Source organism: Vanderwaltozyma polyspora, genomic scaffold, assembly GCF_000150035.1.
Source record: "Vanderwaltozyma polyspora DSM 70294 KpolScaffold1037 genomic scaffold, whole genome shotgun sequence".
NCBI lineage: Eukaryota > Fungi > Ascomycota > Saccharomycetes > Saccharomycetales > Saccharomycetaceae > Vanderwaltozyma > Vanderwaltozyma polyspora.
In genome coordinates, this window is record NW_001834668.1 from 87501 (window position 1) to 105862 (window position 18362).

At 32.6% G+C, this 18362-nt stretch overlaps 7 protein-coding genes across 7 annotated transcripts; 5 read left to right on the forward strand and 2 right to left on the reverse strand.

The window, feature by feature from the left end:
* Positions 1-2647: 2647 nt before the first annotated feature.
* LCB4 (sphinganine kinase LCB4) lies at positions 2648-4516 on the forward strand (the record flags this gene model as incomplete). Its single annotated transcript, XM_001645248.1, has 1 exon — positions 2648-4516. One exon carries the CDS (start codon positions 2648-2650, stop codon positions 4514-4516), a length of 1869 nt encoding a protein of 622 aa, XP_001645298.1.
* Positions 4517-5562: 1046 nt separating this feature from the next.
* Positions 5563-7989, reverse strand: GLN4 (glutamine--tRNA ligase; the record flags this gene model as incomplete). Its single annotated transcript, XM_001645249.1, has 1 exon — positions 5563-7989. One exon carries the CDS (start codon positions 7987-7989, stop codon positions 5563-5565), a length of 2427 nt encoding a protein of 808 aa, XP_001645299.1.
* Positions 7990-8493: 504 nt separating this feature from the next.
* Positions 8494-11076, forward strand: RED1 (Red1p; the record flags this gene model as incomplete). The annotated part of the gene is made up of 1 exon (XM_001645250.1): positions 8494-11076. One exon carries the CDS (start codon positions 8494-8496, stop codon positions 11074-11076), a length of 2583 nt encoding a protein of 860 aa, XP_001645300.1.
* Positions 11077-11890: 814 nt separating this feature from the next.
* RPS28A (40S ribosomal protein eS28) lies at positions 11891-12094 on the forward strand (the record flags this gene model as incomplete). Its single annotated transcript, XM_001645251.1, has 1 exon — positions 11891-12094. The coding sequence occupies one exon, from the start codon at positions 11891-11893 to the stop codon at positions 12092-12094; it is 204 nt and encodes a 67-aa protein (XP_001645301.1).
* A 762-nt stretch (positions 12095-12856) lies between these two features.
* On the forward strand, positions 12857-14167 carry SWT1 (mRNA-processing endoribonuclease; the record flags this gene model as incomplete). Its single annotated transcript, XM_001645252.1, has 1 exon — positions 12857-14167. The coding sequence occupies one exon, from the start codon at positions 12857-12859 to the stop codon at positions 14165-14167; it is 1311 nt and encodes a 436-aa protein (XP_001645302.1).
* Positions 14168-14377: 210 nt separating this feature from the next.
* Positions 14378-16720, reverse strand: SEY1 (dynamin-like GTPase SEY1; the record flags this gene model as incomplete). The annotated part of the gene is made up of 1 exon (XM_001645253.1): positions 14378-16720. The coding sequence occupies one exon, from the start codon at positions 16718-16720 to the stop codon at positions 14378-14380; it is 2343 nt and encodes a 780-aa protein (XP_001645303.1).
* A 586-nt stretch (positions 16721-17306) lies between these two features.
* GET4 lies at positions 17307-18236 on the forward strand (the record flags this gene model as incomplete). Its single annotated transcript, XM_001645254.1, has 1 exon — positions 17307-18236. The coding sequence occupies one exon, from the start codon at positions 17307-17309 to the stop codon at positions 18234-18236; it is 930 nt and encodes a 309-aa protein (XP_001645304.1).
* Between the last annotated feature and the right edge of the window lie 126 nt (positions 18237-18362).

Sequence of the window (18362 nt, forward strand, 5' to 3'; positions counted from 1 at the left end):
GAGTTAGAGTCAGCGTCAGAGTCAGAGACAGAGATGGGGAACAAGAATTTAACGACAGCAAATACAAGTACAAGTATAATTGCACAAACACATAGGTTCATATTGATATCTCCATGATGAAATAGTGTTCTTAAGAGTAGACAGGAATCAGACAATTTAGATGTTTGATTGAATGTTGTTATTGTTTTTTTGTAGAGTAATCAGAGTTAATTAACTAACTATGGTAGTGCATGAATATGAATATGAATATGAATATGAATGTGAATGTGAATGTGAGTGTGAGTGTGGGAGGAGAGAGGGATCTTGGAAGAATAGTAAACTGGATTACAGAACGCATAGGTTCGTGAATGTTGGAACATGTAACTTACACAAAAATAGAATGAGACAATGTTAAGATGGAAAATACATACATATAAATATATCTATATTATTTTTTATATAAATAAATAAATGAATATAGGTATAAAAATTGCCATCAGTAGGATAGGTTACTACAGTTACTTTTTTACATGAACAAATACATCTTGTAGTGTGTGTATCTTGCCTCAGAGGAGAAAAAATTACGGAAATATGTTCAAGTTCCGGGGAAGGGAGAAGACAATACAATTTAGGGCAAACACAAGATCAAAGCGGGCGGGTACTTTTGTGTTATTTCCAGATCATCTTTGTCTGGTATGTGAGAGTCAGAGTGGCTTTGATTCGAATACAACTGTCATCACATAAATAGAGAGGGTTAAGTAAGATATGGATGGATATTATCAGTAGTTTGATTAGTATACCATTTCGTCTCGTCTCAACTCTTCTCTTTTTATCTCCCTTTCTTTATCCCCCTTTACTATTCCCAATTCTTATTCTTATTCTTATTCTTGTTCATTTGTGAAAACTCGGAGAGATACCAGCAAGAAAGAGCGTCCCCCTGCCCCTCCAGCCCCTTGCCACCAAGAAAAGCAAAAAACAATCCATCTTCGTCCCGGTTCTTATTCTAATTATTACGGGCACCGTGGTCAATGGGGAGAGATACCCCTTCCATCAACCCAAGCCTGGGTCTAGTCTCGCCCAGTGAGAGCCTAGTATATTTGCGACTTGACTTGACTTGGCTGTTTCGACCACTAGGCAAAGTCAGGCGTTTTAGCGGTCTTACCACCGAGCGAGTATACATGCCCCCTTTCTCTGTTTCTCTTGCATCAATCAGCTCGAATCAATGTAAAAAAACCTTGTTCGGCTTATCTCAGTTCTTGTTACTGACTGTTTCTGGATATCCCAGCCTGTACATTTGCTGTGCATTTGCTGTTGCTGTTGCTGTTGCTTTTCCCGTTGCCGTTGCCGTTGCCGATGCCGATGCTGGAACGGACGGTCCTCTTGGATGGAAGCGGCAGCGAGAACGCGAGAGAAAAGAAAAAGAAAAAGAAAAAGAAAGCAAATGTGGTTTTCTGGTCAAACCAGCGTAGGGTGTTTTACGTGTGTCTCTCCTGCAAGTTACCGTTTGTCGTCCTCGTCGTTGCTTCAGCTTCCCGGGGGAAGCTTCTTCTTTGATCTGGTCTTTTGGTTGAAGTTATTACCACATTTCGAATCTGATCTTGGGTTGGCTTGGGTTGGCTTGAGTGAGTTCTTGCCAGTTCTTGGTTGATCCGGTCGGTCCATTTTTGCTCTTACGCCCACGGCTCTGGCTCTTGCTCTTGCTCTTGCTCTTGCTCTTGCTCTTGCTGTCCAATTACTCTTCCCTCCCCCTTTCCTTCTCTTCCCCCCCCCCCACGCTCCATTCTCTGGCCAGTTCCGTTGCTTCTTTCTTTTCAATAACTTTTAAATCATCGCTCTCCGTACGGACTGCCCACTGGCCCGTTGGCTGGCAAGTTTGCTGGCTCCCCGTCTCTCTCTCTCTCTTTCGTGTTTCCCGAGTATTCCGTCTCTTTTCTTTCTTTCTTAATATCTCGATGTTCGATGTTTCAATCTCTGCTCTGGCTCATACTTCTCACAACTATCACACTTCGCTTTCGAGAACTATAAGCTAACGATAAGCTGCTATCTATATAATTCAATATCTCTTTTACTCTTTTACTCTCTCTTGCTTTGTTGTTTCGTTTCATTTCGTTTCTTATGGTACATCTTGTATTATAAATCTATTGTCGTGTTCCTCTATATAACACATTATAAATTATAAATTAAATTGATCATTATATTCTATATTTTATTTTCATATTTATATCAGATTTATATGATATCATATCATATCATATCATATCATATCATACCATCTTCAATCAACTCTGTGTATATAACTCAATATTAGATTACACTGGCTTTCTTTCGTTCCTTTAAACAAAGCTAAAGTTTAGATTATAAGTTACTTCAACTTGTCTTGGTACGCTAATATCATATAACGATATACTTTAGATCCATTGCTATAAAAAGAGACTTCGCCTATCCATTCCATATCCATATCCATATCCATATCAATATCCATATCAATATCAATATCTATAACCCAGAAAGTTTTCATTTCTATCTCTACTTCTATTTTTATTTATCTTTTTTTTTTGTTTAACTTGATATTATCATCTCCATTTCAAGAACTAATATTGATCTAGATCTCAATACATCTACATCTACATTTACATATAAATACACCAATACCAAGTTCGCTAAAATAATGTCAAGCTCAAGATTAAGAGCTTACAACACAGATACCGTCAAATCTTTGGCTCTGGTCACAAGTGAAGGTATAGTCATCAAATCACAAATCTCTCCAAAAAAATCAAACTGCTACTCATGCTGTGGTTGTCTCTCCTTCTTTGAATCAAACAAACAAGATTCAAACTATAACCATGAATATCCTTACCATTCTGCAATGGATAACGTTTCAGGTAACATCATCATTCCTTATGGCAGAATTTTAAACGTGGAGTATTTAGATGGCGCAAATAATAATAATAATAATAGTAATAATAATAATAGTAACAACAATACTAATAACATTAACAATAATAACAACAATAATAACAATAATAATAATAATAATAATAATAATAACAATAGTAGCAGCAGCAGTAGTAGTAATAATAATAGTAGTAGCAACAGCTCCTCACCTACTCCAATCAGCATTAGCATTAGAAGAAAATCCGAATCACCTCCAAAATACATCTCTAAAAAATCTTCCATAATTGAAATTACAAGACCTGAAAGTCCATTCGATGTAGCTGTACCACTCCCTGTCGATGTAAACTCCGTTGCAATTTTAATGACTTATGTCGAAGCAAAATCAAACGATATAGTGATTAAAAAAGTCTCTCTATCAATCGATATTACTACTATTGGTGCAAAAGGTGATGTCGTTCAAGAAATTTTAGATAGAAGTTATAAAGATGCTAAAAGAAATAGATCGATTTTAGTAGTTATCAATCCATATGGTGGTAAAGGTAAGGCAAAAAAATTGTACCTAAATAAATGTCATGACATTTTGATTCAAAGTAAATGTAAAGTTGACATAGTTTATACAAATTATGGGGGCCATGCAATTGATATAGGTCGTGAATTAGATATTTCAAAATATGATACTATTGCTTGTGCTTCTGGTGATGGTATACCTTATGAAATTTTAAATGGTTTATATCAGAGACCTGATAGAGTCGAAGCATTCAATAAATTAGCAATCACTCAACTACCATGTGGTTCAGGTAACGCAATGAGTATCTCATGTCATTGGTCGAGTAACCCTTCATATTCCGCATTATGCTTAGTTAAAGGTACAGAAGCAAGAATTGATCTAATGTGTTGTTCTCAAGACTCATACTACAAGGAATCTCCAAGACTTTCTTTCTTAAGTCAAACTTTTGGTGCTATTGCTGAATCAGATATTAACACAGAATGTATTAGATGGATGGGTCCCGCTAGATTCGATATAGGTGTGGCATTAAATGTAATCCAAAGAAAAAAATATCCTTGTGATATCTATGTCAAATATTTAGCTGAAGATAAAGATCGTGTAAAGGATCATTATATTCAGAAAAAGGGTAGCCCAGCATTATTATTAGAAGATAGCCTAAATTCACAAAAATTTAATGATCCAAGTCCAGTAACAAAGGAAAGTTTTGAATTAAAATATCCTCTAGACAATGGTGTACCTGATGATTGGGTTAGAATCGATCCAAACTTAACAAATAATTTGGGTATCTTTTATACAGGTAAGATGCCATATATGGCTTTAGATGTTAAATTTTTCCCAGCGGCTTTGCCTTCAGATGGTGCGATTGATATGGTTTTAACAGATGCCACTACCCCTATCTATAATATGATCGGTATATTAACTTCTCTAGACACCGGAAGTCATGTCTTAGATCCAAAGGTCATTCATTCAAAAGTGTTAGCATACAAAATCATTCCAAAAATCAAAAATAGTTTATTCTCTGTTGATGGTGAAAAATTCCCATTGGAACCTTTACAAGTTGAAGTTTTACCAAAGCTTTGTAAAACTATCCTAAGAAATGGTAAATATATTGATACAGAATTTGAATCTCTGTGATTTTCCCCTTCATTTTCATATTCAAGTTTGCTGAACGTTGACGGATAGCATGGAATCAGTTGCATAAAGAATTAATAGATTTATATAATAATTTTTTCACTAAAAATTCTTCTACATAGCAGGTAATTAGATTTATTTATATGACTTACTTAACAATAAAATAGTTTTAAATATAAAATCCTTAAAACTTTAAATGAAATTCATTCAAATATGCCCATTATATTGAACCTAAGCGACATCTTATATTCTCACTTTATCGATAAAATATTTATTAGATGTAGATATATATAATTTACAGAAACTATAGTAAATATACTTATTTCTTACCGGACTTCTTGATACCACCACCAACTAATGGCTTACCACCCTTAACATTAGCCATCATAGCTTTCTTGGCAGCAGCATCAGCTTTTTGCTTTTCCTTGAAGGCAACTTCTTCAGGATCTAAATCCTGTTGTTGCTTCTTCTTTTGTTTTAGAGGCTTCATCTTACCACCTTGACGACCAGACATCTTGAATTAGTGATTTCTATTGAGCTTTGTAGGGGTATTCGTAACTCTACGTACTACAAGAATACAGTCATCTCTGAATAGAATTAAGTATTTTAAACTAATTCATCATCTTAAATCTTTTCGATATTTTTTTTTTTTTTTTTTTTGGTTAAATTAAAACCTGTTTGATAGAAATTTAAGTCCTTCACAGCAACTCTGCGGGATTTTACTAGAAGGTTTTTGAAAACTTGTTGAATTACAGTAAAATTATTTTAATGTATTTAAAATCTATTCTTAATGCTTAGGATGTTTAACTGCAATTTATTGAATTATTATTCATTGAAATTAAAGGAACATAAACCTTTAATAATTTTTTTTGTTTTGAGTTCAATATAATATTTTCCATTTCAATAATTAATTTCAAAGGTCAAATACTTTAAATTAACCTACCTAAACATAAATATCATTGAATTTTTATAAATTTATAGTTAAAGTCTCATTAAATATTATATAAATAAATGGCTACACAATTTATAGACTTTTTATTTTATTTTTTCTATTTGCTGGTATCTTTCAAACTAACAATTCTGTTCAAAATAATCTTGTCATCACTGCTATCTTTATCTAAGGTGAAGTAACCAACTCTCATTGCTTGGAATCTACAGATTTCCTTAGCATCCTTATCTTCATCAACGTAGAATTCAGAGTTTTTAGTAGCTTCAACAACCCATGGTGAACTCTTAACAATGGCATTAAAATTGTGTTCAACAACAGCATTTTTATAAACAGCTTCACTTTCTGGGTTGATATCCTCTAAGTAACCATCTGGATGAGATGAAGGGTTTTCTGATTTGAATAATTGGTTGTATACTCTTGTTTCAGCGATTCTAATTGGCGAGTTGTGCTTGGATGATACTGGAACCCATTGGATATAAGTCTTTGGTTTCTTTGGTTTACCTTCTTTTTGTTCATTATCATAGTTTACATGTAATCTAATAATCTTACCACTTTCATCCTTTTCTAAGCTCTTGAAGGAAACAGTGTGCGGAACTTTAATCAAACCAACTGGCTGAGTTGGAGTCAATCTAAAGAACTCAGAATCATCAGTATTCTCGCTGAAATCAGATCTTTCAATGTAGAATTTCTTTGTAAATGGAACATTTCTTTCACCAAATTCAGGAGTACCTGGACGGTATGGGATAGAAGCAATTTCTTCATAATCTTCAGGTAAGTTATCAACAACAACTTCAATTGGATCCAAGACAAACATTAATCTAGGAGTAGTATCTTCCAAGAACTTTCTTACTGCACTTTCGAATCTAACTACTTGAATATTGGTAGTACTTGTGGTAACACCTAAAGTGTTAATAAAGGATAAAATAGCACCTGGAGGAACACCACGTCTACGGATAGCTTCTAAAGTGAATAATCTTGGATCGTCCCAGCCTCTGACGTAATTACCTTCCACTAACTTAGCAATCTTTCTCTTTGATAGAACAGTACCAGTAATGTTCAAACGACCGTATTCTCTTTGAGCTGGTCTAAATACATGTACTTGGTCACATAACCATTCATAACTTTCTCTTGACAAATAGAATTCAGTAGTACATAAAGAATGAGTGATATTTTCGAAAGAATCAACCAAACAGTGAGTGAAGTCGTAAGTTGGATAAATCTTCCATTTAGAGCCAGTTCTTGGATGTGGAGCGTTTAATACTCTATATGCAATCAAATCCCACATCTGAGGACTTGGGGAAGTCAAATCTTGCTTCATTCTTAGAGTAGCCTCACCTGGTTGGTAAACACCATCTCTCATGTTTCTAAATTCTTTCAAACTTTCTTCGACTGGTCTATCACGATGTTTACATGCTGATCTTTCACCACCTGGAGTACCATCTTCCTTAATACCACGGCCACGCTTAATTTCTTCAGCGGTACAATGACAAATATAACCTCTGTCGTTTTGAATCAAAATCTCGGCCAACTCATATAATTTATCAAAATAATCACTTGAGTAAGTAATCTTCCATGGCTTAAAACCTAACCATGAGACCATTCTTTTAATGGATTCGAAATATTCTGGAGCTTCAGCTTCAGGATTAGTATCATCGAATCTTAAGTAACATACGCCATCCCAATATTTAGCATAACCAAAGTTAACCATGATTGCCTTAGAGTGACCAATATGCAAGTATCCGTTTGGCTCTGGAGGAAATCTAGTATGAACTTTACCACCAGTTACTTTCAGATGTTCGGCCATCAATTCTGGATAGGCTTGTGGATTTTCACCAACTTTATGTAAATCACCCAAGAAGCCTTCATTAAACATAGTTCTATGTGGTTGAGTAGCTTCTTCCTTAGATTTAGTAGACTTAGAGGCTTTAGATTCCTTCTTCTTGGAGTCACCACCTTTCTTCTTTTTAACCAAATCTCTCTCATCTTTTGGACCCAAAACTTTTAAGATTTCTTCATCAATAATTGGCTTAAAAGTACGTGGATCAGCCCATTTCAATTCTGTCAAATTTTTAATATTAGCAAAAATACCTGGAACTAATTTATAACGTTCAGTAATAATTGTTTCCTTGTTATCTTCAATATATTTAATAACACGATCCCTTACCTGTTGTTCGGTAATTTCAATACCCACACCAGAATTTTCATTCATAGCATCAACAGTAGCGTTCAAACCATGTTCTTTAATGTATTTGAAGGCAGCATCAACCTGCAAAGCAGTCTTTAAAGAACCTTTAGTAATACCTTCCACAATCATAGAAGAGTTTGGCAATTCTGCACCTTTGGACAGAGAAGCTAAATTGTGAACCAATGCCCTAGTAGACTTATCCCATTCACAACCAGCTGGAGCTTCCTTGATAAACCCAGCTAACGATTCAGAAACTTTTTTGTTCTTCACAATTTCTTTAACTTTAGCATCTTCAAAACCAATCTTACTGAATAATTCAGTTAATTCATCAACAGAAGACATTGCTAAAAAAAAATGTCAATGTATATATTATTAACTGCACTTAATCTTTGCTTGATTCTAATTAAATTATAATAATAACAACTTAACTTTAATGCTATTAATGACAGTTTCTTTTATGCTTTAGTTAACCATTTATTTATTGCTTAGTTAACATCATCGATCAAATTTCGAATGGGTTTAAAGCATCAATTTTTTTTGGAACTTTCGAGATATTTTTCGTCAAACAGAAGATCACGTGAGATACGTATATCGTGATAGATAACACGTGATTTATCACCAAAAAAAAAGAATTCAAAAAAGAGGAGTTTTAAGGTTTATATAAAGAGAGACAAATTTTGGGCGGCTAATTGATTCACAGAAGAAAGTATTTTAAACTAGACTGGAAGAATATATAAAAGAAGCTGTTTTCTCACCAGAAGAGGAAGTTGTGACAACTATTGTTGGTCATATCTTAGGGTTGACAGTTTGAAGAGAGAGAATAAGAAGAATAAAAAGGTATTGGGGATGGTAGCTGACGTCTCTAAATTGGCACAAAGTATATGTGGAGTTGATATTGATAATGAAAGATGTGGAATTAAACTGGAGATTGATTTTAACAGGTTGACCTTTGATTCTGCATTAGCTAAAGAGTACATGAAGCTTTTGGACGCAGTGGTAGCGGAAGATGTGGTTATTAATAATCTATTATTAGTGCAATTAATTATTCAATTGGGAAATATATGTTGCAATATGAAGTTAATTGATGATGAATATTGGTATGTGATATTTGACGTCAAATACTCGTCGAGTATGAAGGTTAGTGCTGATTGTTGTACTTTGAAATATCTGCTGAGTAATGGGTTGAATTTTTCTCCAGATGATAATAATAATTGGAAATTTTTAGAAGTTTTATTAAAAATAATGAATGGAGTACAGAGAACCAAGAGCATTATTACAAACTTGATTAAGAAGGAATTCCCATTTAAATTAGGTATTTTGCTAGATAATATTACTGATTTTCAACAGGCAAATTATATCATTGAAATACTTTCCTTTTGTTTTCCTAGAAAGTCTATTGATAAGCCTGGAGTTGTTTTGCCACCACAGCCTTGGGAAGATACCATTAAATGCGAGTTGTTTTTCAATAGAAATACTTACCCATTTAAAGGTAAGCATGGGGACCAACAGGTTTTGAAATTTGTTTGGGAATTATTTGCCAAACTATTGATAGATATCCAACATGTGTCAAATGTGAGCTATGGATTAGAATCTGATAACAGAAAAGCTCCTGCTAGATCTTTGGTTTCTTCTGAAAAAGGGAACAATTTTTTTATACAGTGTTATTCTGATAAGATGTATTTATGGATTGGCGAGGGACAGTTTCTTGAAATTAAAAGAAACAATATAGAGATAACAAATGATCTTAAAGGAAGATTGAAACTAAAAATAATAGATGGAAAATGTAAAAATACCATTAGATCACCAAATAAAACTTGGCTAAGTACAATCAAAAAGGTATCCTGGTTTATTATCGATTTCTCGACTCAGACTGCCGGCGTGCAATATTTCAAAAAAATAACCAATAAACCAAAAATAAGTGAAGTACAACAGTTTCTGACTTTAAGTCATATTGAAGAAGAAGAGGAAGAAAATATTTCTCAAGAGGGGCAACATGAAATTTCTAGCAGAGAAGCAACTGTACATCTAGGAAAACAAAATAATGTCAACAGTGAGTCTCTATCCGTTCTGCTTTCACAAAGTTTTTCGCCGCTGACACAAGTTTCTGGCCAGAAGACTCAATTCGAAAATAGTATGCTTGCGACTCCGGATAAATCAGATTTGAAGAGTGACAATGATATTTGGGATCTTAATATATCTTCAGATGGAAAAGAAAAAAAGAAAAAGGGAAATACATCTAAAATTACAACTTCAAAGTCAAAAATAAAACCCCCATCTATTCAAAATGTATTAGAAGAAGAAGAATCACCAATTGTTCAAGTACAGCAAAATAAGTTGAGAAGAACATTGTCAAAAGCTAAACAGGAATTGATAGAAGTTAGAGATGATTCACTTCATTCAAACCCAAATCAATTAGACGCTGCAGGAAACAATCTCAGAACGGATTCAATTTTAATAACCGGCAGTAATATTATAAAAGATAAACGTGATAAAAAAGTAAACAAAAAGTTGACACAACTTCTAATAAAATCAGGATCAGATAAAGATAAGAAAAGCAAGTACTTCCAAAAAAAGTCTGTTGGAAAGCAAGATTTAAAAGTTTTAGATACAATCTTTGCAAAACCAGTTTCGAAAAAATTAAGAAGTCAACAGAAATTAAAAAATATAATAAATGTTGGAAAAAAAACTGAAATAACTCTTATGTATAATAAATTAGATAATAAAGATACAAAGGAGGTTGAAAGATGCGATGACACTAATAAAAAAAATGATATCAGGACTCCGAATAAAATTGCAACAGAAAATGATACCAGTGGAAACATGAAAAGGAAATTTTACGAACAAGAATCAACCGAAGATACTATAGGAACTGCAGCTCCAATTAGCAAACGAGTTAGGAAACCTCAAGAAAATAGAGAAAAGTTGGAGCCGCTGCAACAAAAAGCCAAAAGAAGCTTGAGCAATAAAATAAATAAATCTATTGAACCTATTCCATCAGGTCAAGAACAATCCTTGGATGAAAAAGATAAATCAGAAAAGGTTGGTCATCAGAATAACCAGGAAAAATCCATTCGTGTTGACATTTCTGATTCTACAACTATTGTGGCGCCTGTATCAATGCAAAATAGTGCGTCATTTGGCATAGATAATCTATTCACAATTAAATTACAGGAACAAATAACTCAGTCAATTTCAAAATTTTCTGAAGAGTTACGCAACAAGATAATAATAATAAATTCTGAATTGAATAATAAAATCATGAAAGAATTATCCGAAAAGTATCAAAAAGTATTTCATGACTTACAGGTTAGTTTCAAAAACGATACCGAAGAAATGTTTGAATTCGTTGGTGAAATTAAAAATATGCTAAATCTCCCAGAAGAAGAACTAGTTCAAGTTATAAGGAACAGAAAATTTGGCTCAAATTAAATATTACATTAAAACATTCCTAACTTATTTATTGATTCATCCTACTTCTCATCGATTAAAATTTTCAGGCACTAATTTCTTGACATTTTTAGGAGAATGGATCCTTGTTCAATTTGTCATAAATATATTAGCTATCTCTACTATCTCCTAACGTCAGAAAATGAAACACTCCGCAATACAATATATGTTACAAAATCATTCCTACTATTATAGCAGATTTACTGACAGAAAAATGATGTAAGCTGACCAAAAATTCAAACCTGGCATTTTGAGGTTAGACAATAGTGAAATTCCTAACCTGACATTGTAAATAAGGGAACAGGAATTGCATCAAACAAATACCCATTTGAATAATGACTTTGAACTTACCCTACTACCACTTCCCAATCAATGCACTAAAATTCACAGTAGATAAATTTTGGTCTCATCGATCTGCAACCTTAGATTTTCACTCATCAACTATTTTCTTACGAAGTTACTTACTCTCACTCCTTTAGCTTTTCTGTAATCTCATCTCATCTCATCTCATCGAGTCTTTTCCGTTCAAAGAATAGTTGAAAAATTTTTCACTTCGCCAAATGAAATTCAGAATAATAGCTGCACAACAAATTGTTTTATCGAAGGTTCGCTTCCACTCTCATCATATCCGTCACTCATAGTTTTCGTTCTCATTATAGCATTTCGTCAATTTTTCGTTGAAACTTTTTCATTGTTGTAAATTATTGGTTACTTTTGGAATTGTATATAAAAAGCTTATATGTTAAAATAGCTTTTCTGAAGGTTACTTTTTGCAATTCAAGAGGGTATCGCAAAAATGGATTCCAAGACTCCAGTTACTTTAGCTAAGGTTATCAAAGTTTTAGGCCGTACCGGTTCTCGTGGTGGTGTCACTCAAGTTCGTGTTGAATTTTTGGATGACACTACTAGAACTATTGTCAGAAACGTCAAAGGTCCAGTCAGAGAAAATGACATCTTGGTTCTAATGGAATCTGAACGTGAAGCTCGTCGTTTGCGTTAAGAAGCTATATATATTTTAAGTCTACCGTCTTTATATATATATTGTTTCATTATACTCTTTCTGCTTCAAAAGAAATATTTTTTTTAATTAAAGAGACTAAACCATGTATTAGAAATACATATTTCAAGGATAATGTTGAGAATTTAAAAGGTGAATTAAAACCATCAATTGCTATGGGTCTACATTTGTAAGAAGTTATAATTACATTGTCCATATGATACCATAAGAGAAGTAGTTGATAGACGTCAATTATCATTTACTAGATTTTTTTCTACTGTATGTGTTTATTTCTCTATTATGATAGAGGATCATTGTAATATACTTTTTTTGAAATGGCAAACTGTGGATTGATTAAATTAATCAAGCAATTGAATGCTGTACCACCTTCGAAAGCCTCTTCATGTATATACTTTATATATCTATATTTTAATATTATAATCAGTTCTTTATTTAAATTGGGTTTGTAGCGCTATGGATGGTCGTTGGTAAGTGACTACTAGCAAGTTCACTTATGTATGATATGTACGGGTTTGAGATTGTGCACGTTATTACGTACACCATGAGAGATCGAAGTTTTACAAATGTTACCCGGATGTTAAAACGATGTAAATTTAAGGTAATATATAAATCTCAATATAAATTTAAGGTAATATATAAATCTCAATATAAATTATTCAATAACTGAATAATGAGCAATCATTAACATCAGAGGAAGACCAGATAAGTGAGCTACAGATCGCCAATATACAGTTATACAGTTTTATGGGATTACCCTCGATCCATGCTAATAACAGAACAAATTTAACTCGTTCCAACTTACCTAAGAAAACTATCGATGATTTTAGCAAAGGCAAATATTTGGTAAATGAAATTAATATAGTAGATCAACACCCTCAAAGTATGGATTTAGAAGGTGATATTCCAATGCATGATATTTCTAATGAACAGGAAATTGAGCTGGTATCCAGGTATCTAGCGTCACAGAGAAATAATCACCAAAATTTTCAACCTGAAATCAGCGATGCATACTTGGACAATATAGTTTCAAATATACCAACTACAACGAAGACCATATTTGTAACAGACACTAATTTTATTATATCTCATTTGAGTACATTAGAGAGACTGCGACAGCTTGCTCCTAATTTACACCATCAAATCATCATTCCAAATACTGTAATAAAAGAATTAGATGGCTTGAAAAATTCTGATAGAGAAGCATCTTGGTCTTCAAATGGTGAAAATTATGTTCATTCTATTGGAATGTTAGCAAGATGGGCGAATGATTGGATTTATAAAAATTTAGCTAATCAAGATTCTGGTGTCATGGGACAGAAATTGAAACAAAGAATTGATCCTACTTGCACTAAAGATGACGCAATCTTAGATTGCTGCCTTTTCTTTAAAGATGAACAAAACTGTTTTGTAATTTTATTATCTAATGATAAAAACCTGTGTTTAAAGGCATTAACTGAAGAGATACCAACTGTATCTTATAGACAGGATATGACTGCAGAACTAATAGCATCAAAAGCGTATGAAGAGAATCTTTTAAGGTTTGGACAACAGCACATCTACGATCAAGGATCTTCAACATCTGCACAAGGACATGATTTAATGGATATTAACATGGGCCATGATATAGATGAAAATGAAAGTGTATCCCCGTTAGATATTCAAGAGGTTTCAACTTTCATCTATGAAGAGGTCAGAAAGTTGATGAGATCATCAATAGATTATGTAATGAATGAAGTATATGGAGAGGATATAGAACTGATAGACTATAGCTTCGATCGTATCAACTCTCTACGAGATTCTTCAAAATGTTTGTACAAATTTTGGTTATCTGTATTTCTTGATTACTTTAAATCTTCCAAATTAAGGAAGGATAGTTGGAAAGATCTTCCTGATTGTCTATTAGAAGCACCAATCAATAAAAAAGATTTAACCATTTTTTTCCAATTTTGGCAAGAAATAATTAGGCATTTATGCTCTAAAAGAGACATCAATACAAAGAATTGGTTAGATTCAGAACTAAAAAATTGGAAGGGCCTAATAAAAAGGGCACAATAATAGCATGTAAAATAGTATAATACTTTTAAAAACTATCATAATTAACTTGCATTTTTATATAATGATCATTATATTACTTTTTTAATCAAAACGTATATTATTTTTAAAAAACGTTCCATAACATCAAGTTTGTAAACTAAATATATCGTCATAACTTAGCAATGCCATATATAAATATAGTACGAACAACTGTCATGTATATGAATTGTACTATGATTTTTCATTTTCAACTACTTTCTCAGAGTCACTATTGGACTTTTCAGATTGTATCTTAGGGGTTTTTTCATGCTCCTCTAAAACAAAGTCTCTTAATTTTGTTTTGATTGTGCCTATGGTTTCACCCGCTGCAGTTTGCGCTACACTTTTCACTGGTCCCCATAAATCAAATTTATTGATAAAGTAGAAAGACACTAAAATAAGAATGGTCAAAGTGACAAATAATGGATTGCGGATGACCATCATGAATTCATTCCAACCTAAAACGACAATAATTGCGTATATCCATAGTGGAATATGAGTAGTTGTTTTGATCATCGATCTCTTGGCATCCAATACAGTCACATTAATTTGTCTACGTACTTGAATTTGAATCTTCTCTTTTTGTACCTCATTCAAAATATGGGAAAATTTAGCTGAGTGATAAATACCCAAGTCATCTTCATACATTTCATCACTATCATGGAAATTTATATCAGGAACAACCTCAACATTATCAGAAGTCTTAATTAATGCCAAAACATCAAAAATTTTAAATGCATACTCCTTTGCGACTCTAAATGCAAGATCGACTTCTTCTTCATTTTTCCATAGTATTGGAGAATCTTCATCATCATATCTAAACTTTAGTTCAAATCTATCTCTTAGTATATTACAGATTGTGTCCTCTTTTAGGTAATCATGGATAGTGTCATTTAGTGATTTCCAAGCTGCTACACGAATAGATTTGTAAGTGGAATTATTTTCCTCATCTTCTCCACCAAATTGAAAATCATATGTGTCATCATCGAGTTTATATTTAATTAAAGTTGACGAAAAAATCGAATGGAATTTGTCCATTATTCTATCCCAAACGTCTACATCTGGGTTTGATAGTAATTGTGGAACAACATCTTTAATTCTTGCATTTATAATTTTACTTGAACGTGTGATCAACTTCTGTAATGCAGTGACACGTAATTTGTCTGAAGTTTCCTTCAAATCATTTTCAAATCTTTTGACGACTTCTTCTTTAACTTCCTCGCTTAATATTTTGGCAGCGGCAAATTCTTCAATTATATCTTCAAATTTGGACTTGGCAACCTCTGTAGAGTTGGAAAGTCTTTTTGAAAAAATTGGTTCTTTTGAAGATTCACTATTAACATCTTCAACTAATTGTAAAAATATATCTTGTGAAACTGAATCAATAAATAGTGTAATTGTCTCCAAAAATTTCAAGTAAATTTTTGCCTCCAATTCATCCCTTTTTTCTAAGTAAACAGCACTGACATATTTTGATGCATGTTGATCATACATATCTAAACATTCTGTTTTCAAAACAGATAATTCTTGTATCAATTTCAACTTATCCTTTATGACAGGATCAACATTGGAATCGTATTTAGATTTCAAAACTTCTAGAGAGTCATTTAAAATCTCCTCAGTTTTAAATCTTGCAACTAATATCTGTTGAGTCGGCAAATCTAAATCTCTATTTTCTTCGATTAATTCCCAACAGTTTTTAGCATACAAAGTCCACCCATCTAGTGGTAGATTATGATGGTATTCTGGTTTGAAATAATAATCTTCATTGTCCTTCATAATGAAATGGTCACCAAGAGATTTCACATCTTGTACAAATCTTTCTTCTTGTAGTAATTTATGTGATAAACCTACAAATTGCAATTCGAAAAAGTCAGATAACTTTTTATTCTCACATTCAGCAGGCTTACTTAAAGTTTCCCAAAGATTTATCAACTCAGTAGTTATGGTGTCGCGTAAACTTGAGATTGGAGTTACACCCACATGATCCCTAATAACAAATAATAATAAAACTTTATGACCATTTTTATTTTTACCAAATAATGATAAATTAACTTCAAAGACAGTCTTCAATAAGGCCATATTATTACCTTGATAAAGACCAATTTGTTGTTCCCACATGTTCACAATAAGGACTTCAGATACAGAAATAGCAAATAATGCAGCCTTTCTTTCAAAATCTTGATCTTCACCTCTCTCTAAACCATCGGAACCTTCAACATCCAATATGAATAAATCTGATTTATCCTCAGGGTTAACATCAACATTACTCAATAATTCATTAGAATGTGCGACCCAAATACCTTTAGTAGTTTGCTGTCTCTTAATTTGAGCATCCATAGTATCAAATGAAGTATTGAATAAAATATTCAAAAGAGTAGATTTACCACTAGATTGAGAACCAAAAACTGAAATGACATGATAATTCACACCAACATCACGTCCACCAATACAAGTCTTAAAATAAGCCAATGCATCGTCACTAAAATGTTTCTCTTCAGTGATCAACTGAATTGCTTCTTCCTTGGAATCCATATCTGTCCTGACTCAATTACAAAATAGGGAAAATAATTAACAGACTATTATTTAGTATCAACAGATAAAACCAAACCTTACCGATTCAATATAGTCTCTTCTCTTCAAGTATATTACTATCAGTTTGAAGTCGTTTAGGATAGAGTTAAATCCTTGCTGTCCTGATATCTCTGATTCTCAACCAAAAATTAACCGATTTGAAACCTTAAAACTTAAACAGAACTATCCAGTATATTTAAAACACACCAAACAAACCAAAAGTAATGAAGTTGAATCCTTCCTCTTCTTATTCCAAGTTTTATTGTCGTTCTAAATCTTTGTTCCTTGTACAATTTAAATCATTCGAAACTTTAAAATGTTTTATATATAAAATAAACGAAATTTGAAATATAAAGATATGGATCTCTAAAGATGATGAGATTAAAGGAAAGAGGTGTAATAAACAGCGAGAATTGCTATTACTGGGTAGAATTGATCATCGGGATTGAATTGGTAGTCTATAGAAGTTGTATTTTGTGTTTGGTTTGTTATTTCAAGTGAAGCATTGAGGAAGTTTAGATTACAAGAAGGAAATAATATTTTAAATATGTCAAACGGTAATACTAGTAATGCTAAATTGGCAAAGACTTTGCAAAGATTTGAATCCAGAATTGCTGCTGGTGATTATTATGAAGCTCATCAAACTTTGAGAACCATTGCCAATAGATATGTGAGGAGTAAGTCTTATCCAGATGCTATTGATTTGATTAGTCAAGGTTCCTTGTCCTTTTTGAAAGTCAAACAAGGTGGTTCAGGGACAGATTTGATTTTTTATTTGTTAGAGGTGTATGATATTGCTGAAGTTCAAGTAGATGATGTTTCAGTCTCTAGATTGGTGCAGTTGCTTGTGAATGTGGATGTCAACGAACCTAATTTAAAGGATGTGATAGTTGCAATGAACAACTGGTCTGTAAAATTTAGTGATTATAAATTTGGTGATCCCTATTTGCATAATGTTATAGGTAGCAAGTTGCTAGAGAGAGGTGAATATGTATATGAAGCTGAGAGATATCTTTTATTAGGAACTGAAGATTCTGTTGATAAATATATCGAATTGATCTGGAATTGGTTCAATCAGGATGGCGATTTACAAGAAGTTGGTTCTTTCTTCAGTAGGTTGATATTAAACTACTTATTTATATCTAACATTGCATTTGCTTATAAGGCTAAAGATGTGTTTTTGCAATCTTTTGTTGATAAATACCAACCAAAGGTACAGAATATCGAAAAAAATGGATTTAAAATGTTTCAATTCGAAGAATATCCTGAACTAAACTTTTTACAATTGTTGTTATTAACCTGTCAAACAAAAAATAAGGATTTGTTCATTAATTTGAAAACCTATTACCAAGAACCTGCTAAGAAATTTAACAAAGAAATGGAATTTTTAGGTCAAGAATATTTTGGCATCATTGCTCCAAGACAGGCCAACTTTCTACAAGATATGATGTCAGGTCTATTGGGTGGTGGTCTATAATACTAAGAATCCAATTTTAAAATCAGCCATCCATTCTATTTAGAAGATTATTTTTACGATAGTTTTATAGAGTTTACCATATACACAGATATATATATATATATACATATACCTTTAAAGCATGTC